At 34.0% G+C, this 27865-nt stretch overlaps 1 protein-coding gene and 1 long non-coding RNA gene across 2 annotated transcripts; both read right to left on the minus strand.

Annotated features, from left to right (window-relative positions):
* LOC132945123 (uncharacterized) lies at positions 1–27248 on the minus strand. Its single transcript, XR_009664515.1, has 5 exons — positions 26626–27248; positions 23542–23574; positions 1026–1085; positions 628–681; positions 1–254 (listed from the first exon to the last, which is right to left on the minus strand). It is a non-coding gene; the product is annotated as an uncharacterized LOC132945123 (long non-coding RNA).
* LOC132945865 (uncharacterized) lies at positions 4031–5225 on the minus strand. The gene is made up of 2 exons (XM_061015659.1): positions 4508–5225; positions 4031–4416 (listed from the first exon to the last, which is right to left on the minus strand). Exons 1-2 carry the CDS (start codon positions 4938–4940, stop codon positions 4181–4183), a joined length of 669 nt encoding a protein of 222 aa, XP_060871642.1. The 5' UTR covers positions 4941–5225; the 3' UTR covers positions 4031–4180.
* Positions 27249–27865: the final 617 nt, after the last annotated feature.

The following is a 27865-nucleotide window of genomic DNA, read 5'->3' on the forward strand; positions in this document are numbered from 1 at the left end:
CTTTCGAAAATATATCGTATTTTATTAGATTTATTGATTCTATTATATAAGCACAATTGTTATATAAAAAATATGTTAAATAATTGTAATAACAAAATCAAAAATTTACAATTTTTAACATGAAGTGATACATTATATTTTTTTAATCAGTTATAAACTAAATATCCTTGATAATTTCCGTACTACCAACAAATTTGGCGTTTACTGTATCTTATTTTTACCTGACCCTTGAAGTATAGCGACAGCATTAGTTTCTGAAAGATTTTACATAATAAGTAACACTGAATTGGCGTAATAATGTTTTAAAATTTTTCATTTGTTTAAACTAATGGATAGATTCTATTGGATTTGATGTAATTGCCCAAATAATATTGTTAAGTGGATTAAGACAAAGGTACATACAAACAGTTCTTCGGAATAAACAAATAGTTATATGGATGTAATATATGGAATATGGTAATGGATGTATAATGGTTATAATTTCTATATAATAAGTCAAAAATATGCGAAAAAATGTAAAAGAAAATACAGGTCATAATGCAGTAGTCTCTGTTTGGTTTAGAAAAAAAGTTTAAAATTTAGGTAATTCGTAAAATATTTTAACTTATTAACATTATAAAATCTTACCTCCTGTATCTTTTAATTCTATTTCCCACTCTGGTTCACCTAATGGTCTGCATCCTGAAAATTAGTATTAATTAGATAGGTAAATATTGAATGATTAAATAATTAAAAATTTGGACATTAAAATGCTTAGATTTTTAAAACAAATTTTAGTATTGGTAGTCTAATCTAACGTAATCTAATTATTCCAAACTCTTTATTTAATATAATTATATTATATATTAGAATACAATATTTTAAATATATATAACTTCAATGTTTGATGTAGTTATTAATAAAACCCATAATATTTAGGAATTGAAGTGAATCAAGAAATTGAATTATATTAAGTGTCTCCTTACATAAATATAATATACGTACTTATATACTATTGAAGAAATAGTTAGATTAAAATATTTTACCGGTATTAATTAGTCTCATTACGTATACTTCATAGTCAACTTCTCCACTAAGAGCCCGACCTAATAATTATAATATGATTTATTTATTAATTACACTGAAATTAATAAATATACAAAAACTCAATTGCATAATATAATAGTTAAAACGAATGTCATTCAAGTATTGCTTTAATACATTTTGTATGCATCATTATTAGAGCAGGGACTGGAACCTTACCGAAAAGTACCGGTTTTTGAACCGGAACCATTTGAATATTGGTAACCAAAACCTCACCAAAACCCTTATTTAAATTAATTTTAATACCGGAACCTTACCGGAACTGCTACACTGTTGCCGCCAAAGTCAAAATAAATAGACATGCCGACGAGTGTCCGGCCGTATCAAGGTCGCGTTTTCGCCGTCGTGTCTAACGAGATACAAACGGTCAGCGGCGTTATCGGCGTACTACGGTCAGTTATATGCAAATATCGCGAGAGACATCACGCCCGAAGGGTGCAAATTCACCACCTGAGAATTTTAATAATTTGGATTTTTCAAGTAAAAAATAAAATATAAAAATTCCTTCTCTGTTAATTTATAATTTTTATCCTTGATTATGACCAATAATATGGCAATATAGTAAATACCTATTTTAAGAAACCGTCGTCTGTCAAACTTTAGAATAGGGTACAGTGATGAAAGAACGCTAATACCACGACGTGTCTATTAATACATTTATTTTGGTCACTCATGATATTATTATTACGATACGGCTATTATTCGAGTGGCAAAATTCAGGCATTTTTTAATTAATTACCGTTTATAATAATATAAGTTTTAATTTTTACAAAGTGTTCCGTACGATCGGGTATTCCTGGCGAGTTTGAGTTTTTCAGAATAAAATTTGGACTCACCAGAAAATTGTCCTTAGATCCTACGAAGCACTTTTTAAAAACTAAATTTTATATTATTGTGAACTGTAATTGAAAACTTGAAAATATCAACTTTTTCGAATCATAATTAAAATTAAAATTAATATTAATAACGGAAAATGTTTCGTACGATTTACAGATATTTTTCTGCTGAATGCAAATATTTTTTCAGAATCAAAATCAGACAATGTTAACTAACTTTTTCGTTACCAAATGTATGCTTTTGTAAGATTCGTGTTGTGAAATTGATATGGTTATCGAGTTATTGACATGTGCATGCTCGTACGAGAGAGCATACACGCATTTAATTTCACACTAATAATCATTTAGAACTAACACATAGATCCCGGGTGGCTATGACAAGATTAGAAATTGCCTAAATGTTGCCCCGAGGCCCCTTAACAACTGTGGTACATATTATGGGTAGGTATATTTGATCCAATCATTATAATAATATATTGGTGTAAACTGTATAAACATAAAAAAAATTTTTAAAAAAAATAACGGTTTCCAATTTTTTTAGATTTCAGTTTTGAATTAAATACCGGTTTCCAATTTTATACGGTTTTGATTTTAAATTTTATACCGGTATACAATTTTTTTTCGGTTTTGGTTTTAAATTGTAATACCAGTATCCAATTTTTTCCTGTTTCGGTTTTGACTTTAATACTGGTATCCCTGCTATTTACCACTATTTATTAGGTAATAAATATTGGATCTGTAGGTACACACATAGAAAGCTGTTGTAGATTGTAACAGTATGCTAGTGCATGCAGTGTTGAGTTTATATAGATAAATATTATTTCATCTTTTATCTTATCTAGATAAATAGAGATTATTAATTTAGACAGTTATCTAAGATAAAAATCACCGTTATCTAGATGAATTTATCCAGATAATTTAATTTATTAAACGGCTTTTATTTATTATAATTTATAGGTAGACAATTAAGTAATTTATTAAGTAGGTGATTTTTACTAATAACTTTTTTGATAACATACTATATATATATTCTATATTTCTACGAGCTTACAGAGAGTTCCATAAACCAATATAAAAAAAAATTATCCGATAATTTATCTAGATAAATAAATAATTAAGTTATCTTTATATTTATCTCGGCTCAACACTGAGCGCATGACATAAAACGGTCCTTTTCAGGACCAACCAATCAGAACCCAGAATTACCGCGCAAGCGACCAGGACAACTCGGAACCCACATTACAGGGCCTCAAGTTGTCCCAGACACATAAATCCAAAATATAAACGTGGGGCCGTGGGGGAAGCTGCCACAAAGCCAACGACCCCAACCCCGTACACACAGCCCCAAAGCGGGGTGAAGAAGATCACTTTCCGTACCGAACATAAGCACAACCGCACACACAATCAGTCTTCATTCAACCTTCTACCCAGTAATACTACAACACTTAGAAGAAACGAAGGGGGAATTATTGATTCCGCCGAAACTACCTGCTTAGGAAAAAGGTTTATATTGATTCCGCCGGCTATTAATTCCGACCGCTACTGTTTATAAAATCTACATTTAATATTTGATAATTTAAAAATAAAAATTTGTGATAATAACTTAAGGTAGGTCTCGAACTCTCGACCAATCTTAATTTAAGTATTAATTTTTATTTTCTTAAGCCAAAGTCTTATTTATGAGTGTTATTTGGCCCTAAATTGTATACAATTATATAATAAATTCTATGTAGGTATAAAATAAAAATGCATAAATGTAAATATTGTTGATCATAATATTTGGTCACATGTCTAAATTGAATAAAATGATAATAATAGTATATTAGTATAAAATAAAAGTGTATAAATGTAAATCATTTTTTTCTAATTAATATTATGTATATGATATTTTAATATGTATAATGTAAATTGAATAAAATTATAATAATAATATATAGGTAAGTATAAAATAAAAATATAAGTATAAATCAAACTACTTTTGATAATATTTGGACACATGTTTGAAAATATAAGTGAACCTAGAAATTTTATTATCGTTCAAATCATTTGATAAATTTTTAATACTTTGTTTTTTTTTTGTTAAAAGCACTATTTTTTTTATTTTTCTCGATGTTTATTCCGTTTATATGTAGGTATGTAAGTGTCAGTTTGTATTTTTTATTTAAAACATGGGTGAATATGAAAATGTTGGGGTGAGCTTTTGTGAATTGTGAATTTAATTTTGAGTGGAAAGACTCACAGCTATTTGTAGTACGTTCTGGTTATGTTATTTCTCTCGATGCCCAAATACGTGGATTGAATTTTGCACCTTCATCAATATAATATTCAACTAAATAATCGCAGAACCTAATTATCCTTTCATCATCTGGAGAAACTGACATCAAATCTGTCGTAAAGCAATCGCTTACTTCTTCTGGATTTAGTAATGGTAAGCCAAATACCCATTTTAGCCAATTACCTATTTCACTTGATGCGTCTTTATATTCTTTTGATAAGCCTAAAAAATTAAAATTATAAATTAATTAATATTAATAATACATAATACGACAATAATAGTATTGTATGTGTATTTGAATTTATATGTTTACCAAGACTTTGAATGTGTTTCCACCAATTTTGTGTTAAATGAAATCTGCAACCAACCATCCGTATTTCTGGCCATATTGTTTTTGCACCAATATGTATAGCTTCTTCAAAATCGGAAACTATTTTCGACGGAGTGAATAATAAATTAATTTCCGAACATTTTTCAACCACATATCCGAACGATAGTGCATATGTGTCTTTACATTTGTCTGGTAATAAGAAGTACACGAGTGGAATATAATGTCCGTTCTTGAAGATGTGTATAGTAAAAAGCTGAAGAAAATATTTTGGACAGTAGGTAAAAGTACCATCCACAAATATTTTGTCTACTGAACAAAGAAGTTTTAAATTCGAAAAACATATAATTTTGTTTACTGAATCAACAACAAGAATAAAGTTTTCGTCCTGGACAGTTTTAATTTGACGCTCGCTCATTACGTTGATTACTTCTATAATATTTGTTGGGAGTTTCGGATATGACGATCTACGAGAACGGTATAAAAATTGATAAATATTATTGATATCTGTACCTGCAAACGTTTGTGTTAGTTCTGGATTAGTTAAAATGCCTCTATTTATGACTTTTGAAGGCCTTTCCAATTCGTCTTCCGATTTTCGTTTGAGTCCATTGGAAAATGATTTTTTTGTTATACTTAATTCAGTTTCTTGGTGATGGTTGACATTATGTGTACTTTCATTTTTTTAAATGTTCTTAACTGCTTGATCTACATATATTTTCACAGTACACTTTTTATGTATGCACTGCCATTTAAAAGCATCCAAATATTTCACGTAATTTTTTTTTATAATATTTACTATTGTTTGATTTCGAGTATAACTTCAATCAGTAATAATATTATCAATACCGTTATCATACAGTCCATATCAAGTTTATGTTGTTCGTAGTGTGCTCGAAAGCAAATGCGCTCATTAAAATGTATATTTACTTAAGAAAAAATAAAGGTTTTCGAGTAAAGTAAATTCCGTGGTTTTCATTTTAAATACTTTATTCCTGCCTACGGTTTTCAACCGTAAAACATTGCGAAAGATAACAACTATTATTATACAAAATCAAATCATTTTTTCGTTCACTTGATATAATAGTAAAGTTCATTGTAATTAAAAATGTAACAAATTGTAATTAATATCCTAATACAAATGTGCGAGTGTGTGACACTTTATACTCGTGGAGCAATTTCGTTAACTAGATCGATACTGTCGATACTGATCAGCAACTATGCGAGAAGTAACAAGGGAAGTCCATATTTTAATAAGTGGAACCGAGCCAACATAAATATACTATTATTATAGTCTTATATTTTATCTTAAAGATAAGATTTCAGTTAGAGTCATAGGTAGGTAATCAGTATAATAAATACGTAGCTTAATACGTTACAGCAATAGGTACGGTTTGAAATAAAATGTATTTACTCGTGCACTACACGCATAATATTATAAGAAACCTGATGGTTGTAAAAACATTAATTTTGCACAATATCAAAAATAGATTTATAGATTTATAAAATTTATAAATTCACTTATTAACTGTTTCCAAATATTACCAAAAGTAGTTATACACTTTAATTTTGAACTATACAATTTAGACTATATACAATTAACAATATATGTATATTCACATACACATATTAATTAAATACTAATATTTTAATTTATAGTTGTATATATTGTCCAAATAATACTAAATAGACTATACATTTTAAAATACATATACAAAGGGGGGGGGGGGGGATGAATAGTGTCCGGCGGAATCGATGTGTAAATATTGTAAACGGTAGCCGGCGGAATCGATATGTAGATATTATAAACAGTAGCCGGCGGAATCGATACAAAATCGGCGGAATCGATATGCGCCCAAACGAAGACCTGACCATTCGACGAAACCCGCCACCAGTCGACGACGAGCAGACCAGCAGCCAGATGTGAACCGGCCGTAATTCGCTTCCAGATCAAATTACCTAAGCCCGCCGTCAAACGATATTGCCGCACGACGCTGATCACCAATACACGCGGACCGGCACCCAGTCACCGACCGATACCCACCGACGACAACCACGAGTCCGCGGCCACCAATCGCGAGGCGATCCGAGCCCAGCGACGCGTCCAGAGCGTGAACGACGATTCACTGGCACGCCTGAAGTACCCAGGGGCGCAGCCAGAAGTTGCCACCACTGTGCCCGACTAATCGCCGACACATAACGCCGATCAATACCATCCGCCAACACCGACTCCAACGATCAAGAGTCAACGGACCTCCCCGTTCCCCCTCTGACAACTTGATTGAGTCAAACCCCGGGTACGATATGCCGTTGTAGCCACTTCCTGCGAGTCACGTGCAATGATAATTGACCCCATCCATACGGCGACTGTTACACGCCGATATCCTCAACATATTTCCTATCACTCTTAATAGGACCAGGCTTTCGCTGGTCACGTCGAGCTCTCACCGTGACAGTCCGTCTATTCAGGCCGGCCGTCGCACTCGTGAATCTCACTACCCTTATTATTTTGTATAATAAACATATATTACGATAAATAAAGGATAAGATGTAATACCAAAACCCTACGCGTTCTTATTCCGGACGCCGGTCCGCGGTGACCGTGCCGTCTCAAGATTCAACACCAATTTGAGTTAATCTCATACACATTTGCACGTTATGACAATAACAGTAGTTTGTTAAGCGTGATTCTCAAATTATCCCGGTATTATGGTCCTCTTGACTTCCAAATAAGGTTAAAATAACAACAATTATTGGCTATATTAAATTGCATATTATGTAGTTGAATTTACTATCATATTATTTGTCAAATCTACACAACACATTTTATATTAACTTCAAGCTTATTGTTATATTGGGTGTTCTATGTTTTATTTTAAGAATACATATGGCCAAACATTTTAAAACAACATCAACCTAACGCTATCGTAAATATTTTATTAATTGAAATAAATATTTAATTAATTATTTTTGAAAATAAATTGTAAAAAAATGTAAAATACGAGGTCTGGCTTAATTGCTACACACGGTCAACGTTACGAATTCGGTCTCGCTACCCCCGGATTGTTTTGACTACTGTTGTATATGCATGCACACGTATGTATGTATGTATGTATGTATGTATGTATGTATGTATGTATGTATGTATGTATGTATGTATGTATGTATGTACTATGTATATATATGTATGTATGTAATACATATATAGGGATAAATGTGTTGACTCGGGGTAAGACGAGTGTGTGACCGATTCGGTTCTCACGATGGTCTACGTGACCGAAAGGGCTGGGTCAGCACATTCTTATAGGCCTGGACGGACCGTTGCGGCGGGCCTCGCCCGGCGGACGGCAGTCGTGTAAGGTCGAAACAGTGAGTAACACCCGTGTTACTGGTCAGAGCATCTTTTATAGTTTATTACAGAGCCTCATATAGTTTTAATCAGAACCTCTCTCAGTGTCAGTATTTATATAGATTCATTACCTAAATTATATATACATTAATTATTTTGTGTTCAATTGAAATATTTAGAATTAATATCAATTTATAAAAGCATTATATACATTATTACAACAGTCAACAAGTGTCTAATTTAATAAATTGGTAATCTTAGTATACGTAATCTACATGTTACTTATTTAACACCAATACCTACGGTTTAACGTCATTCGACGGTGGATCACACTTCATTGGTGGCAGCGGTGGGATCTCTAAAAGGGAAAAATTGTCATAATTTATTTTGTGACAGTGCAATTTTGGAGATCACTAAAGAACCTACGTGGACCACCGCCGTTTGGTTTCAACCGGTTTGGTGTCAGAAAATCACTACGGAAAATCAGTACAGGAAGATAAGGCAATCACGTTCAATAATCGGAGACTTGAGTGTCTAAAGGTATATATATAGTATACATATTTAAAAAAAATATATAGTGTATATCGGAAAATTACGCACCGCCGTCGTTAGTGCCGTAACGGCGTGTTACATTATACATTCGGCTGGTCGGATATAATATATATGTATATACGCCGGTGTATACTATATACATCTATACAATTCATTACCGGACGGGTGTGCTGACATCATCGTCCCGCAGCCGCCGTCGAGGCAACCCGATCATATAAAATACGATCTAAGAAATAGTGTTAATTCGTCCGATACGCGCTGCTGGCAGTTTCGTTGTTGTGCGTCATATATAATATTCATACGCGTCACCGTAGCCGCCAAGGCAAATCGTTCATACGCTGTGGGTCAGCGTCCCGTACACACGAGCGAGGAGGGGTCGGTTGTCATCGCCGTCGTCGTCGTCGTCGTCGTCGTCGTCGTAGCCGCCGCCGCCGCCGCCGCCGTGTTGAACAGTGTCATCGTCGAGGAGCAGTACGCGACGCCGCCGCAGGAGTAGGGCAAGGTCAACGCCACCGTGTCAGTGGGTCAGAGTATCAACAACATCGTGCCGCTATCTACAGAAGCGTTATCGAGAGTAAACAACAACAGTCGACTACAATTCAATATGCAACAATATTTATTAGGCACAATTTTGTAAGTTTCATTTTATTGTTACAAAGGGAATAATTACTATTGGGTAGCACGAATTTTATTTTTTTTTTAATTACTACGGGGACAGTAATTACGTTGGATTGCTATTTCGTTTACTATTATTCTTCCTCAAACACTATTTACTACTATCCCTAATTCAAAATTATTTTCTTGGTTTTTTTTATTATTATTATTTTTAGGATTATTATTATTTTTTTTTTATTGCTTTTAATTTTTGGGAACTTTATAGCTAGTGTATGTCGAAATCAGGGTCGGACGATAATATTAGCAAAGATTTAATTGATTTTGATAGCTCCAGTAGTGATCCCTCAAGTGGGGACTTGTATGAGCCGAATAGTGTATTACGCAGGGCAAGAGACACCTTAGGACGAACAGACGAACTTTTAGGTGAAGCTAGGTACTTCTTGCGTAGTCAATCGTCGGGCAGAACGTCAGAGCTTCAAACCAGTACCGAAAATCCAAAGCATCAAAAAGTCAAAAGTTCAGAGCATCCAGAGCAACCGGAAATCAAAAGTTCAGAGCATCCAGAGCAACCGAAAATCAAAAGTCCAGAGCATCCAGAGCAACCGAAAATAAAAAGTTCAGAGCATCCAGAGCAGCAGAAAATCAAAAGTTCAGAGCATCCAGAGCAACCAAAAGTCAAAAGTTCAGAACATCAAGAATATCAAAAAGTCAAAAGTCCAGAACATCCAAAGCATCGAGAAGACAAGGAGCACACGGAACACCCAGAACCTCAACCAAATTCAGAGCATCAAAAATATTCAGGAAGTACAAAAAGGCAAAAACCGTCAGAGCAACAGATAGAAATCATGAACAACGATACCTCTAATTCTACGGAAGGACCCAAATCCGGAGTAAGCATCGAAGCAGCAATGTGGGTAGTACCGAACTTTGATGGAACAAATCCCGACCAGGCTTACCATTTCTTAAGGGCATGTGATTTTGCAGTTTGGATCGTCGATCCGGAACAGGTGGAGCTTCTAGTGCAAGGTTTAATAGTAAAGCTAACAGGAAGAGCATTGCGGTCGTTAAGGTACAAGGATATAACGACATACAAGGAGTTCCGGAAAAATATTGTAGAAATATCAGAAACGAAAAAGCTATTACCGCAACTACAAATGAAATTACTCACGTGTAGGAAGAGCCCGGATGAAGGAGTGCAAGAATACTATGATAAAATGGAACAATTATTACATGACTTGATCGTTGCAACAATGGAGGCAGGAGAATATTCGAATGGAACGGATATTGACAGGCTATTACACAATCAGGTACTCAACGCCTTTATAAGTGGGTTACCAGAATCCTATCGGCTACTATTAAAGGCTCGAGGTCCGAAGAAGTTAAGTGACGCGTTAGCCTTTGCGTTGGAAGAGGAAACAGAAGAAAACTTGGCAAAGGAGACACAATTATTTAGTCTGCAGACGACCTCCAGAAGTCAGCAACCGCAGTCAGGAAAATCTAATCTCGGAACATCTAAACAAGGAAACCACAGTAGAAGCAATAACTCAAATAAGGGCTGTTTCAAGTGTGGCAGGACGAATCATTTCGCCAGGGACTGCAGAGCATCACAAGGGGACCAAGCAAAATTAAAAGCCAGCCAGCAAAGTGGACAGTCGAACTCAAAAACCACCGTAAAAACGGTAATGATATGCAGGTATTGCAAGAAGGAAGGACACGAGCTTGAGGAGTGTCGGAAAAGAAAGTATGTTAACGGAAAAAAGGAACAGGGCACAAAGGGAGATACGACGGAGAATCAGAGTACAAAAAACGGAGAAGAGCCGAACCCGGTCAGCGCACGTTTGGTTCAGCAGATTCAGAGCGCTGTCATAAGTCTGCAACGACCCTGCACTTCTTGGCAAAACTCGTAAATAACTCAACTTCACTCAAAATTGTACAGTGTGTCCAAGATGAAGTAAGAGTAATAGTGGACACAGGAAGCGATGTAAATATAATCAAACTTTCGGAATTAAGAAAAGAGGTATTGGTAAACGAGAAAATAATCTATGAGCTAAAAGGTATCAATTCGCAACCAGTACTCACTATAGGATCGGTTACTTTAAAAGTTCAACTTGGGACAAAGCAGACAGATGCCGAATTTCAAGTAGTTCACGACAACTTTCCGATTACGGAATCGGGAATTTTAGGCGCGCCATTTTTCAAGGACAATGGCATTAATATCAATTTCAGAAACTCCAGTTTATCAACAGAAGATCCAGAAAATCCAGAAAATCTAGCAAATCCAGAACCTCCAGAGTCCGCGGTTTCCCCAATAATCTTGACTATCCAGCCGAGATCGGAAACACTTATACCTATCTTAACGGACAAGGAAGACGGCACAGTCTTAATAATTCATACGCAAAACATTGGTGAGGGTCGTATCCTGTTAGGAAATGCCCTCAATACGGTGGAAAATGGCCAAATATTAGTGTCGGTGCTAGAAAGTGTACAATATAACATTTTTTGAAGGGGCGAGCACACATTTATGTTCGAAATCGGAAGACAGTGTAAATAAGGAAGATTGTATAGCGGACATATCTCAGGTAATTCACACAGACCATCTAAATCATGAAGAGCGAGCTAGCCTGCTTCGAGTGTGTAGGAAGTATCAAAGTTTATTCCATTTGGACGGGCAGCCTCTTCCATTCACCACAGCGATCCAACATGAGGGTTCCTGTGGAAACGGCTCCTGTAAACATCAGACCATATAGACTTCCCTACGCTCACCGTCAGGTAATAATCGAACAAATGAAAAAATTGGAAGATGATAATATTATTCAACCATCAGAATCGCCATGGAACGCACCTCTAGTCGTAGTACCTAAGAAACCTGACGCGAACGGGAAACCACAATTCAGGGTTTGCGTAGACTTCCGGCAACTTAATAAACTAACCATCGGAGACGCTTTCCCAATTCCAAGGATCGATGAGATCCTGGACCAACTAGGACGTTCCAGATATTACTCCACACTGGATCTCGCTAGTGGGTACCATCAAGTACCAATTCGACCACAAGATCGTGAGAAGACAGGATTCTCAACGGACAAAGGCCATTTTGAATTTGTCCGGATGCCCTTTGGGTTGTGCGGAGCACCCAGTACGTTCCAACGTCTTATGAACACTGCATTAGCAGGACTTAACGGTATCAAGGCGTTCGTATATTTAGATGACATAATCATCTATGCAGCGGATCTTCCCGAACACGAGAGCAGATTAGAAGAAGTATTCCAACGGCTTCAAAAATTCAACCTCCAACTTCAGCCAAGCAAATGTCAATTCCTCAGGCGCGAAGTAGTTTACCTTGGACATCTGATAACGGATACCGGTGTAAAACCAGACCCGGCAAAAATCAGCTGTGTTCGAGATCACCCGGTACCAAGGAACCCAACGGAGATAAAGCAATTTCTAGGACTCTCGGGATATTATAGAAGGTTCATAGAAGCGTACAGCCAGATAGCCAAGCCGTTAACAACCCTATTGAAGAAGGGACAACCTTTTGAGTGGACTGCAGAATGCCAGGCAGCATTCGAGGCGCTCATCCAGAAACTCATTCAGGCTCCAATACTTCAGTATCCCAACTTCGAGGAACCATTTATTCTGACAACCAATGCTAGTCAGTATGCAATCGGGAGTGTTATCTCACAAGGCCGAGAAATAGGGCAAGATCTTCCCATTGCATATGCATCTCGTACGCTGAACAAGGCCGAGCAGAATTACAGTACCACGGAAAAGGAACTACTAAGCATCGTGTCAGTCAAGCACTTTAGGCCGTATCTACTGGGCAGACAGTTCAAGATCTACACAGACCATCAGCCACTTACGTGGCTATTTAATGTTAAGGACCCTGGATCCAGGCTCATGCGTTGGAGAATTAAATTGTCAGAATATCAGTACGACGTGGTTTACAAACCCGGTACCGCAAACACAAATGCAGATGCACTCAGCCGTATGGGGAGAATCATGATGAACAGAACATCCAACCCAGTTACCCGAGTCAGTTTTGATACCTACTTGGAACTAATAAAAGGCAAATCAATAGTCAATCATAGGGTAAAAGAGGAATCAGGAGATTTATTCGACGCACCATCAGACTACAGCCTCGCACATTGCATATCCCAGGACGTGAAAATGAGCTAGGGCACGGCCCTCATGTTTCGCAGGAAATTTGGCAATGTGGAGATTTTAAAAAGTCAACACCCCAGAGTCCATGAAGTGTTGTACATTCGTCAAGAAAATCGGTACATTCTGTATATGATAACGAAACCAAAATATTGGCAAAAACCATCTTTGGAGGATATGTTCCTGACTTTACTAGCGATGCAAACTATATACAAACTAGCGATGCCCCGTCTTGGCAGTGGACTAGACCAACTTGATTGGTCTACCATCCGGACCATGATCCGGTTTGTATTTAAGGAAACAGACATCGAAATCCATGTTTATTCTCTAACAGAGTTGACACATGCGGAAAAACTAGAGATCATCGCAGAGCATCATTCCAGCCCCTTAGGAGGACACCGTGGTATAAACCAAACCGTAAAGCGCATTCAAACACAATTTAACTGGGAAGGATTGGCAGATAATGTGAAGGAATATGTGTCCAAATGTCCATCATGCCAGATAAACAAAACGTGTAACAAGAACGTCAAGAACGTCCTAACCAATGGTCATCAGTACCACGGCCACCGAACCTTTCGAGAAGGTATTTATCGACGTGGTCGGGCCCTTACCGAGAACGCATAGCAATAATGCCTACATCTTAACAATGCAGTGTGACCTCATGAAATTCTCCATGGCTAGTCCAATGGAAAATCATGAAGCCAACACTGTGGCGTATCATTTCGTGACCTCTTGTGTATGTCTCCATGGAATTCCAAACATGCTGGTTAGTGATCAAGGCACAGAGTTTTTAAGCAAGATCTTAGCCGAGACATGCAAACTGCTGAAAATAAAAAAATGCAATACATCTCCCTACCATCCACAAGCTAATGGAGCTTTGGAAAGAAGCCATAGAACGCTAGGGGAATATCTGCGGAATTTCGTTGACAAAGATCAAACGAATTGGGATACGTTCATTCCATATGCCATGTTCGTATTCAATTCCTCAGAACATCGTTCCACAGGAAAACAACCCTATGAACTACTGTATGGACGCACTGTGACAATGCCAAACTCGTTCACAAAACCACCAGAACCTCGGTACAATTATGAAGATTTCCATGTAGAATTGAAGCAGAAACTCCAAGTGGCACATCAAATAGCCTGGGATCGTCTGTTGGAACACAAACAGAAGACGAAAGAGGCTTACGATCAGAATCAGAATCAGATCATCATTCACGTGGGAGATCGTGTACTCCTCAAAGACAACGCTCGAAAAGGGAAACTTAGTCCTAAATGGTTGGGACCTTATGAGGTGATCGAGCTTAGAGCAAATGAAAATGTAACATTGCAAAAGGATAGAAGGAGGGTGACAGTACACAAAAATCTTATCCGTCCTTTTGTGGACTGATCATTGTAAATACGCGATAAAATTAAATATTAAGTTAACAATTCTAAAACTAACTTAGATATAAGAAATGCGATGCTGTACATAAATTTCTGAGGGGAAGAGCAATTTTCTATTAACAATAACAAATATCGTTGCAGAACTGTCATTCAATTCAGTGTACTTAGCACTGGGCAAATGGGATACAAACCGGAACGGCAATTAGAGGCAGTCAATAAGGTTTATAACATCACGTCGTTTCCAGACCATCAGGGGTTATATTTCGAACACCATGGTCCAGTAAAAGTGACTCGCCTCAGTTGGGATCTAGTAGCTTATATTGACCTAGCAACTCCAACTTCTAAATTTTCGGTAATAAAGTCACGGTATGAAAATACCGTGGAGGTCTGTAAGCAGGTGACCGAGCGATTCTTAGAGTTATCACCCACCTGCGATCAGTTCGTTCAGACGTTTGCCCGTGCAACGTTACCTTACATGTATGAAATTGAGGCCAATCATCACATGATGGTATCAATTGGCTACAATTCTTCAGAAGGGGGAAGAACGCGTCGAGGATTAGGCAGCAAAATTCAAAGCATGACGAATTTTCTATATGGTATATATTCAAAGATCGATACGGAGTTTATTTTTGATAAAATCTTGGCATTAAGCGAGAGCAAAATCAAGGATTTAAACTTAATTCCGGAGAGGACTAGAATCGTTCAGGTGGAAACAGAAAATCAAATGAAGCAATTGTCTAAACACCAGCAGAAACTCGAGGAAAACTGTGAGTTTTTACAAGAACAAGCTAAGCAGATCATCCAGAAGCTCAATAAGGTAGAATTCAGGTCAAGGTTACTGGAACAATCGTTCCTGTTTGAGGTTATATTAAACCAATATGCCTACGAAACCCAAAATCTAATGTCCATAGTTAACTCTGCCCTGGATGGCAAGATTCACACCAGTGTATTCACTTCGAGCAAACTACTTACAGAATTAAGGGAAATAAAAATTAATCTTCCAGTAGGAACCACCCTCCCGTTAGTAGTAAACACCGAATCTCTTACAGAGCTTATTCGAATCTCGGAAATAGCAATTTTCCATAGAGACGACCATTTAGTATTTTCCATAGGTATTCCTCTGGTAAGTAACGAAGAATATACCATGTATCACCCCGTTTCTCTGCCCATTCCATACGACAAAGATACAGTAATTTTAATTGACCCTGAAGTCGACTACCTTGCTTTAAGTAATAATAATTAACATTTTTTTGTATTAGAATTAAGTCAATGGGAACTATGTATTAGGCTAGAATTATACACTCTTTGTAAGGGTGATCAACCAATACACCGCCGAACGGGATCTAGTTTGTGTGAAATTTCACGGTTGGCTAACTCGCAAAATACATTAGGAAATTGTAAAATTAAATTTGTAACATTAGACACACCCATTTGGAATCGATTGTCAAAAACCAATTCTTGATGTAGTATGCACAACCACACACATGTACGATTACCTGTTTAGAACCTCTGCAAAGCTATACCGTGGAGATCTCGGGCGTGGGTAGGTTGACCACCTCATTGTCATGTGAAATTTTTACAGAAAATTCTGTACTCGTACCGTTAAATAAAAACATTAGAAATGTACAAGCAGACGTAATCCCAGAAAATCCAAAAGTCAGTGTAATCTCTCTGTTAGCAGACATTCTACCATCTGTATTACCCCAAAATTTTTCGAACTTAAACCAAATAAAAAATCTAAACTCTTTAGCACATAAGGCAATCGAAATAAATAACCTCCAACGTAAGGCATTGGAACCTCTATTTATATTTAAAGTTGAATTTCACTTTACAGTTATGTACATATCCATATTATTCATAACTCTAACCATAAGTATAGTTGTTGTTAAGTTTAAGAACCAGGTCATAAAAATGTATAGTCCAGAGGTAGCGGACAATATTCCAAGCAATGAACAAGTTAACCCTTAAGTTTGTATAAAAAAAATTGTATTGCCTTAAGTGTAGAATAAATTAAGTAAGTTTAAGCATTATAGACACCATGTGGCGGTATTGTAACTAGGTGTACCCGTAGTGTAAGAAATTTATGGAGTAGTAATTAAGGTCGTAGGGACTGCTCCAGTTTAACGCTGGGGGTATGTTGTATAATATGCATGCACACGTATGTATGTATGTATGTATGTATGTATGTATGTATGTATGTACTATGTATATATATGTATGTATGTAATACATATATAGGGATAAATGTGTTGACTGGGGGTAAGACGAGTGTGTGACCGATTCGGTTCTCACGATGGTCTACGTGACCGAAAGGGCTGGGTCAGCACATTCTTATAGGCCTGGACGGACCGTTGCGGCGGGCCTCGTCCGGCGGACGGCAGTCGTGTAAGGTCGAAACAGTGAGTAACACCCGTGTTACTGGTCAGAGCATCTTTTATAGTTTATTACAGAGCCTCATATAGTTTTAATCAGAACCTCTCTCAGTGTCAGTATTTATATAGATTCATTACCTAAATTATATATACATTAATTATTTTGTGTTCAATTGAAATATTTAGAATTAATATCAATTTATAAAAGCATTATATACATTATTAAAACAGTCAACAAGTGTCTAATTTAATAAATTGGTAATCTTAGTATACGTAATCTACGTGTTACTTATTTAACACCAATACCTACGGTTTAACGTCATTCGACGGTGGATCACACTTCACTACCTTCCTACAGGCTACAACTTACCTATCGACTACCTAACCAGCTGGTGAAACTAAAAAAATACATGGTATTTAAGAGAATGTTTTTATAATATTATTTTGCATAATATTCATTTCACGTGTGTCGCTTTAAATAGGAATGTAATTCTTAATTTTTTATTTTTAATCATAAAAACATTTTTTACATATCTATTAATTTAAATTCCTATAAACACTATTATGAGACATAACACTTATACTTATTGATCATAACTCATTATGTTACCATGTCATTACTAAAAATTACTGTCTAACTATTGTTGTCATAGCACCCAAAGGCCATATTTATATAGTTACATCCTAAATTATTATAATAAATGTTGCCTAGTTGCATTTTAACTAGATAAGTTTTAATTTAATATATATTTATCTTGTTATCTTGATATACAATGTAATTTCATACGTCCATACAATTATTTTTATCTGGGTTGGCATTTTAATAGGTACTGTTATATAAATACAAATTTTTTTGATGCAAAAGTACTGTATAGTAGGTAACTACTACCTAGGTATATCAATAAAATTTTATTTGTTGGTTAAAAAAGCTTAAAATGTAATAGAAGGCTTCTAGAGTATTTTTTCTAAGACAGTTGAAAAAAATTAAAAAGCCATAGTAACAATTTTTTTTATAAGCATTTAAACTTCAAATATTGACAAAATACGTAAAAAGGACGAAAATTTGCAAAAAATGTTGAGTTAGAAATTCATAAAAAATTTTCTTTTTAAATCTAAGATTTTAAAATGTAATATTAAATTCCTCATAAGTTTGCCTACCTTTATCAAAAAAAAATGCCTATAAGCATATCAAATTAAATTGTTATGATCGTTTGAAGTTCATATTTTTACAATATTGGATATTCACTCGATTTCTCATATAACGATTTTCTTATATTGTTGTAATTAAAAAACGAATGACTGTAGAAACTTGAAAATTTCACTGAAATTTATATTAGCATTTTCTATACACCATACAATTTTGAAAATAATTTGACTCTTTTTGAGCTGTTTACGGACATTGTCACTATTCAATTTGTTTAGTTTTTTTTTTTTCTGAAAATGTAATGCAAAGCTCCAGATATATTGTTACAATAGCTGTTGAAAAATATTAAAAATACATAGGCAACATTTTTTTTTTAAGGAATTTAAGTTCGAATTTCGACAAAATTCATCAATTTTAAAATTTAATAATTATATTATAGCTAAAAATGTATAAAATGTTCAAATTTTTTAGCTAAGGATTGAAAATTTAAAACAAGGTTCAACGTAAATAGTTTATATATAAATTACTTTATTCACAATAATATCATCAATTATACTTAGTAATATCATAGGATGACTGACCATTTTCGCTCAGAACCGTTTTTCTTATACAATGATATTATATCATTGAATTCAAATTTAACACCATCCATTACAGTTACCCACTTGTAACTTACTGTACAGCAGAGTGACACTCACTTTTCCAACTTTTGTTAATATTGATTTAACAATAAAGTGTGGTTGTGTGTGTGTGTCTGGCGTCATCACCGTTAGGGGCAGTAAACTGTTTTGACTTTCTTCAACAGTAACTTGTTCGATGAGAAAGTGAATCTAGTTGGTGCATTCTGGAGGTAAAAGTTTAAAATCCCCAATAGTTTTCTAAAGTGCCGTGAAAAGCAACATACAAATTAAGGAAAAACGGAAAATTTTACGCAAAATCGGTTGCTAAAATTATTTATATATGTATGTTACTAGCTGACCCGGCAATGCTTCGCTATTGCAAGATTTCTCAGATGTATGTAAATTGTGTATGTACATTTTGTAGGTATAACTATGGATGGAACAAAAGATGAATTATGCCAGTATTTTGATAATTATTCAAAGACTTAAAAAATTTCTTTATAAACAACGTTATCAACTTTTTCTGGATCAGGGGCAAAAATATACAAATTAAATTTGGATGTCACACGTGACAGGGCGACGTATAGTTGACCGTGAGAAAAACATTGAACGCTTAGGTCAATTCCAGCAACGTTAAGTGTTTGTCCCTGTGCTTTATTTATAGTCATTGCAAATGCTAATTTAACGGGAAATTGAATACGTTTAAACTTAAAAGGTAAATCTGAGGGTATAATTGGTATTCTTGGTATTAAAACAGTTTTTCCATTACCACAGCCTGTTAATATTATGCACTCGAGTAATGAACTTCTCAATTTTTTGATTTGTAGTCTTGTACCGTTGCAAAGTGTGGGTGGGCTCAAATTTCTCATTAAAATAATAGGTGCCCCTATTTTTAAAATCAGTTTATGTGGTGGGACTCCAGGAGGTGTTAAAGAGTTAAGAAATTCAGTTGGGAAATGGACTGCATCCTCTTTTTCTAAAACTGTATCAACTGAATAGTACATTTGTGATTGAGCGTCAAACCTAGATAGAATCAAATCATTTATTTTGTCGACTTGCTCATTTGTTGGTGACAAAATAGCCCTTTCTTGAAACCATTTCAATGATTTAGAAGATATATTTTGAATGTTCGGGTACACGTTTTGAACCAATTTTGTTATTGTGGGTACTGAATTACAGAAACTTTTAATATTTATTTTATCATTCGTTGCTTGAAATTCTCTATGTACTACACGCTTTCTTTTGGCATCATTCTGAGATCGACCAATGTTTAACTTTCGTCGATGCATTTTAAAAATGAAAGTAGTACAATCAATTAAATAAATAGTAAATAATTTAATAAATAGTACAATCAATTACGGCTTTAAATGATTAAACCAGCCAACAATCAACAGTTAATAAAATAACAATCAAAATCGATAAAAGACGTGTTCTCGAAAACGATAGAAAACTATTACACAGTCCATACAACGATAATAATATCAGCGTACGGCAATTTTAAAATAAATACGGAAATCTATACAGTATAGACCAGGGGTCACCAATTAATATTTTTCGTGGGCCACATTAAGAATTCGGAAAATTCTCGCAGGCCATAAAAATTCAAAGTTTATAATAATTATTATAATATGCCGGTTGGTCAAAAATACTTTATTTCTAAAAAAAAAATATGTACACTTATTAATTATTATGTAACTAAAACTAATGAAAATATAATTTAATTTAATAAATATATGAAACAATTATCAATTAATATTTTTAATGAGAAAAATGGCAGATCTTGCTTTCAACTAGCTGCTTTAAGTCGGGGTTATGGTTTGTGGTAGCTATCTTCATCATCATTTCAAGGTGTTCGTTGGTGAGTCGGGATCGGAATTTGTTTTTGATATAATTCATTTTTGAAAAAGCAGACTCACAGACGTATGTGGAGCCAAACATTGTACACATTTTCACTGTCAATAATTTCAACGTCGGGTATTTCTTTTCAGATACATATTTCAACCAAAATTCATCATATGTAGAATCAATTTCAGTTTTTGAATACTTTTCATTATACAAATTTTTTAGGACATCATCTGATTGAAATTCAATTATTTTCATTTGAAGATGTGCTCTATTGCAGTTGAAAACATTTTCTGCTTCGTTAATCCATTCACCATCAGGCTGCAGAGTAAGACTACTGTTCAATGGTTGTACAACGTTTTTGATTTTTCTGAAATCAGCAAAGCGTCTTTCGAATTCAGTTTTTAAACTTTCCAAAAACTTCGTAAAATTTGTCAGATCAATCTCGTGATTTTCATCTACAACTTTTTTCAAGTTATGAAAATGTAAACGTTCATTACCAACATCTTGTAAAAAAAAGTCAATTTTTCTACAAAAACAATTTACCTCAGAAACTAAATGGCAAATTAGTTTCTGATTACCTTGAAGTTTCAAGTTGAACGAATTTATGTGTTGAAATATATCTGTCAAAAACGCAATAGTTGCTATGTTACTATTATCACTGATAAATTCGTGATAGTCTTTGGCAGACAAATGTGTACTCTGAATTAAAAACAGTTCAATTTCATTCAGTAAGTTAAAAAACCTTTGCAAAACATTTCCTTTGCTCAGCCATCTCACATTATTATGAAGTAATAAATAGTCAAACTGAGTATCATTTTCTTGAACAAGTGCCTTAAATAGTCTGTGCTGGAGTGAAGATTTTGCACGTATAAAATTAACAATACTCATTACTGTTTTCATAATTTTTTCCAAACACGGATCCAGTTTGCAGCAAAGGACGCTTTGATGAATGATACAATGGTACGATAAAAGATCAGAGTTGCATTTAGGGTCATTTCTTAATCTTTGAACAAAGCCTTGATGAGCGCCAATCATCGCTGGTGCACCATTGGTTGTAACAGAGATAATTTTTTTCAAATTTAAATTTTCTGTTTCAAAATACAATACTACAGCATTGTACAAATCATTTCCTTTGCTGGTCCCTGATAACGGCAAAAGTGTTAATAACTCTTCGTAAAATGCCCCACTGATATTGCTCAAGTATCTCACGTGAATTATTAGCTGAGATGTATCTGTGATATCACAAGATTCATCCAAGGCTATAGAATAAAAATCAGCAGTAGATAGATCTTGTTTCAACTGATTGTGATTATCTTTGGCCAGTACTTCAGTATTTCTCGTGTTAGTGGATGCTGATATTGGGATATGACGAAAAGTTTCGACAATTTCCTTTTTATTTTCAAACAGTATATTTACAGATTGAAGCATACATTCTTTAACAATATCAGCATCTGTAAATGGCTTCATATGTTTACCGAGTATCCACGAAATTTGTAAAGATGCCTGTGCACATTTCTGTTGTTCAGTCATTGCATGGCTCAAAATTTGAGTTGCCGATTTATATTTCATTTTTAGATTTTCAATTTTTGTTTTACAAATGCCAGTACCCATTTCTAATCACTGTGTGACGGGGAGTTATAAGACCATTCCCTCGGTGGTTTTTACACCTATGAAATAAATGCCAGTACTCAATGGGAATTTTTCGGCAAATGACTTGTGTGTCTATTAATGACGTTTGATATTAAACACTTTCATAACAGCCACCGTTTGATTACAAATTAAACAAACAAGTAAGGCACCTACTCTATCTGGTAAAATAAAACAATATAAGTCCATCCATTCAGGACAAAACTGTCTATTTTCATTTTCTACTTTTCTTCTTTTTCTATCCATAGTCAAATTAAAACAAAGAATAATATATTATTTAATTATGAAAATTAATAAACAAAACGGAACGGACGAACAAAAATTACGTCGCAGCGGACACCACCGTCTCACCGATAACTGACGGACTGACGTGTAGTACGTATATTAATATGTGTGACTTAACGAGTTGTCGACTTGTCGTAATGAAATTTCAAATAAATAATAAAACAGATAAGATAAGATATGCTTCACGGCTAGTATAATATTTGTTGCAGCCGAAAAAACCTAATAATGCAGTAATAATGTACAAAGATAAGAAATTACCTGCAACATTTATTATTACAACAGTCGCGCTTTATAATAAGTATTAAATTATTGGATTTTCCTCTCAGTCTGTGGGCCGGTTAAAATGCATTCGCGGGCCGGATGCGGCCCGCGGGCCGCCATTTGGTGACCCCTGGTATAGACTATACTAATATATAGAATGAAAACATTGGCAAACAGCGATGCAGTCTACGTAACACACTGAAGGCAACTGTCTTGACGTAACGACTGAAAATAACATCGGCGTATGATTGATATTGAATGCGGTGGATAGTAGTGAGTGGGAGGCGCCAGACGACGCGAGCACACAATACCTACCTTGGTTATTAGCAGTATACATTTATATTATTAAGATATTAATACGAATATTGGATATTATACATGTTGTTGGTGTACGTGTATAAACTTCTCGGAACACCCGCCGATATCAAACACAATACAATTCGACGAACAAAAAGGTCAGGTTGCAGGTCGCAGGAAACCCGTGGCCCGCACCATATGTACAATAATATATATATAGGTATATACAATTTACACGTTTATTTTAATTAATAATAACTAATTATTTATTAACTTAATCGGACTAATTTTTTGCCTTAAACCTTCTCTGTGATGTCCTCTTTAATTTAAAAAAAATTGCACGACGATTGAATAAGTAGTTTCAGAGATTAGCCCGGACAAAAAAAAGCGACTTAATTTTATAAAGTAGTATAGATATAGATATAGATATAGATACAGATGTACCTATTTAATTTCAATTAGAGAAAAATAATATAATATGAATTACTCACAATTTTTCATCAAATCATAATACTTTTGATCCACTGAAACAAAATTATTTATAGGTACGTACTATTATATTTTATATTAAAGGTAAATTAATATATGTAATATATTAATATGATAGATATGTATAAATACTATATACATCAATATTAATTATAAATGTATAACATTATATCACGTAATAACTAATAATCGTATTATAAACAACATTATGGGGAATGATGTGGCTCGGTAGTTGGCCTCAGTAACTAACGTATTGTGAGGTCATGCATCTGCCGACATCGCGTATAGTTCCCGGATAGATGACCCATGAACACCCAGGTTTTTAGTGACGAAACATTGCCGCCCAACGTACACGTGTTCCTCAATCAACCATTACCCCCTGGCCACTACAAATGCTAATGGCAATTATTTCCGATGCTTAAGATCCATAAGAAAAAGAAAAGAACTACATTATTTTAATTATTTTAGATTCTGAGCGGATCGTAAGAATGTATTGATTTTATAATGATGTGCGTTTTTTTTACCTGTCTAGAATCCACATTTTGGGTAGAAAAAATACTCCTTTTTTCGAGATCAATATCTTTTCTGATAGAAAGAAACCTTGTTAGTACTTTTAGGAGGTCAAAATTAAAAATTTCAAAGAATCTAAGAAAGTGTCAAGAAAAACAAAAAAAGTTTTATTTTTTACAAAAAACCAATTTTTGAAAAATGTTATTTTTTTGGTGTAACTCAAAAATAAATAACTGTGAACTCATGAAATTTTCTTTAAATATTTGTATTAGTATTTTCCATAAATGGTAATATTTTTTAAATATTTTTACTCTTTTTGAATTAGTTATAAAGGCTATAAAGCCTTGAGACACTTTTAGATTTTTAGATATTTTTTAAAATTATTCTCGTTAAAAACTTTTTCAATTATTAAAAAAGCTTTAAAATATAATGCTACGTTTTTCATTTATTTTATTAATAGAAGTTCAAAAACATTAAAGATACATATAGGCTCAATTATTATATTTTCGAAAATATAAACGTTTTTCCTTATATTAGAAATTTTTCCACAAATATTCTTAGCTAAATCAATAAGAAAAAAATTACCGGAAAATAAACTTTTTTATGAGCATTTGAATTTAAAATTTTTACAGTATTGGATTTTTATCGGTAAATTAAGAAATTTTTACCAATCAGTTTTTGATATTTTGTTGTAAAACGAATAATCCTAAATAGGTACATGAGATTTTTACCAAATGTTAAAATGACCATTTTCCAAACATGGCATTATTTTTAAACAATTTTGACTGTTTTTGAGCTGTTTATAGAAATTTTTTAATTTTGAACTTTTTTTCGGTTAGAAATTCATAAAAGTTTTTTTTTTCATAGGTAAGAATAAAAATTTTAGTAGAAGATGTCACATTAGTTTTTCTGCCTATAAAGAAATAAAAATGTACTTAAACTGATCATAACTTACTCATTGTTTTTTTAATATTTGATATTCAGTGGTAAATTAATTTTAAAATAACAACCCATTAATCCACTTTTGATATTATCTAGTTGTATTTCCGAAACGAATAACTGTGGAATCTTTAAAGTTCACAAAATGTTTATATAAGTATTGGTAAAATTTTCCAACAATTTTGATTCTTTTTGAGCTATTTATAGCCTTGATCCTTTTGTAAAATGTTGTAAATTATTTTTCAGTTGGAAATTCATAAAAGTTTTTCTTTTCATAGCTAACATAATAAGTTTAAGTAGAAGGTACCCAACAGTTGTTATACCTATAACAAAAAGAAAAAGAACACTGGAAGGTCTTGCTGTTTACAGTCATCTTTGTTAATTTTTTAGATTTTAAGTGGAACGATGAATGTATTGATTTTACAATGGTGTGCGTGTGTTTTTTTTTTGTGTCTGTGTACACGATAAGTAGTCGAAATAATGCTTTGATTTTCAACTTTGGTATCTTTTTCGATGGGAAAGTGAATATTGTTGGTGAATCGAAGTGGTCAACATTTAAACTTCCCAGTAATTTTCAAAAGTACCGTGAAAAAAAAAGAAAAATTAAGGAAAAAAGGGAGTTTTTACGCAAAATTGGTTTTTGACAAAATTGAGGTTGGTTTTTGGTGTAACTTTAAAACTAATGACCGTAGATACACGACATTTTAATTGAATGTTTATATTAGCCTTTTCTATACATAAAAACAATTTTAAAATATTTCGACTGATTTTGAGCTGTTACGGACATTTTCAGTTTTCATTTTTTTTCTACAAATATCAATAAAATTTTATTTGTTGGGTAAAAAAGCGTTAAAATTTAATGCAAGATTCCTGGTATATTGTTACAATAGCAGTTGAAAAATGTTAAAAAAAACAAAGGCAACATTTTTTTTTATAAGGATTTAATAATCGAATTTCGACAACATTTTTCAAATTTCAAATTTAATAATTATTTTGTAGTTAAAAATTTATAAAATGTTCAACTTTTGTAGCTACGGATTGAAAATTTAAAACAAGATTCCACGTAAATAGGTTGTATATAAATTACTTGATTTACATTAATATCATAGGCTAAATGACCATTTTCGCTCAGAATCGTTTTTCTTATACAATGATATTATATTATTGAATTCAAATTTAACACCATCCATTACAGTGACCCACTTGTAACTTACTGTACAGCAGAGCGACATCCACTTAGCCACCTTTTTAATTATGAAATTGGATTATTCATACAAGCAAACTAGGCTGATACAGAGTCTTCGCTCAGAATCGTTTTTCGTAAACAATGATATATCAATAAACTCAAATACTATAATATAACACTATAAGGTTAGGTTAGGTTAGGTTAGGTTAGGTTAGGTTAGGTTAGGTTTACTATAGTATAACACAACCATGACATGATCGACAACTAATAATACAGCAGAATGGTACAAATTGTCCAACATTTTTTAAATTTTAGTTAATATTTATATGAATTATTTATAATTGTGTGTCCAACGATTATGAATCACATTAACTACTATTTAATTATATGTTTACACTTTACATTTAAATAATAATAATTATTTAATATGATACTATATTCTATTATATACCTTGGCCATTTCCTTCTTCTAAAGCTGTGAACCTTTGTTTTATCTTATAATTTTCGAGAAGATGATGCTCTATAAGGAAAAGTAAAACAACTTTATTATTTAAAACAATATTTTATCCGGTGCGATAACTAGGTAATTTTACTTTTCAGAGAAGTTCTAAGTGGCCATGTGAAAACTCATTATTTTATTTATTCCCATAGGAAAACAATTAACAATATTTTGGTGAGTGGCACAAAAGATTTAACCATCTGTCGTCAGTGAGGGTTTTTTGAATGTTTTTTTGAATGTCAACATTTGGTCTGGTTTTCGAGCCCCTTTATATATATCGTCGATATATGGGTCATGTGACTGGGTAGACAAATTGGGGAATAGTAAACTCCTACAAATGTAGGTAATCTCCTACATAGACATAGTATTAACTCCTGCAAAAGAAAGTGTTAACTCCTACAAACGATAGCAAAAATAATAGGTAGTAAGTTTTTAAAAAAATCAAATTAATTTTTAAAAGGTGGACAAGTGAATACCACTTGTACCGCTGTTCTTTCCTCCTATCATACTTATATAAATTATAAAATTTAATGATTTCCTCCAGTTTGAATCGTTTAATTAATTAATTACCATACATTGTTAAATATTGAAAAACCAAATGACTTATGTATTTAGGTAAAAATATCAAATGTTAAAAAAGAAATCAGTTGAAAAAAATATGTCTTCGTATTTTCAACATTTAGGACATTTTGCAATACATTAATAAATATTAGGTATGCAAAAATTCAACTACCTATATCAATAAAAACTTAAACAATAATCAAATTAAAATAAGTGTTTGTATTTTATCTGTAAATATATATATTATAATTTATATATGTATAAGACGAGTCACGTTGAGAGACTGGCTGACTAATCTGGTCCGGGAAAGGGGCAGGTGGGGTACGGTCTTAACGAAGCTAGCCCTAGAGCTTCGTGTTAACTGAACTGTAATCACAAGGGCTCGGGGCAGGCCATGCTTGGTGCTAGCGAAATTACCAAGGACCTCCGAGTTCCCTGGGCCACCTGTACCTTCCAGGGTGGCAACCCGGTGGTTTAGAGCACGCTAAGCCACAAAAGGTCTGAAATGGGTAGGAAGGCGGGGGGGGGCGCCCGAACAAGGCTACACCCTCGAGCGCCCTCACGAAAAGCTCACTCATGATTGTGCAGAATCATGCGGAGCAAAAAAGAGCCGCGGGATTGAGACCGCGGC

The sequence above is a fragment of the Metopolophium dirhodum genome, chromosome 5 (assembly GCF_019925205.1).
Source record: "Metopolophium dirhodum isolate CAU chromosome 5, ASM1992520v1, whole genome shotgun sequence".
NCBI classification, from domain to species: domain Eukaryota; kingdom Metazoa; phylum Arthropoda; class Insecta; order Hemiptera; family Aphididae; genus Metopolophium; species Metopolophium dirhodum.

Excerpts from the sequence above, each read along its gene's own strand:
- LOC132945865 (XM_061015659.1), bottom strand. The coding sequence starts at position 4,940 with ATGAGCGAGCGTCAAATTAAAACTGTCCAGGACGAAAACTTTATTCTT. Across the intron at positions 4,417-4,507 it reads GAAACACATTCAAAGTCTTG|GCTTATCAAAAGAATATAAA; the intron begins GTAAACATATAA and ends TTAATTTTTTAG.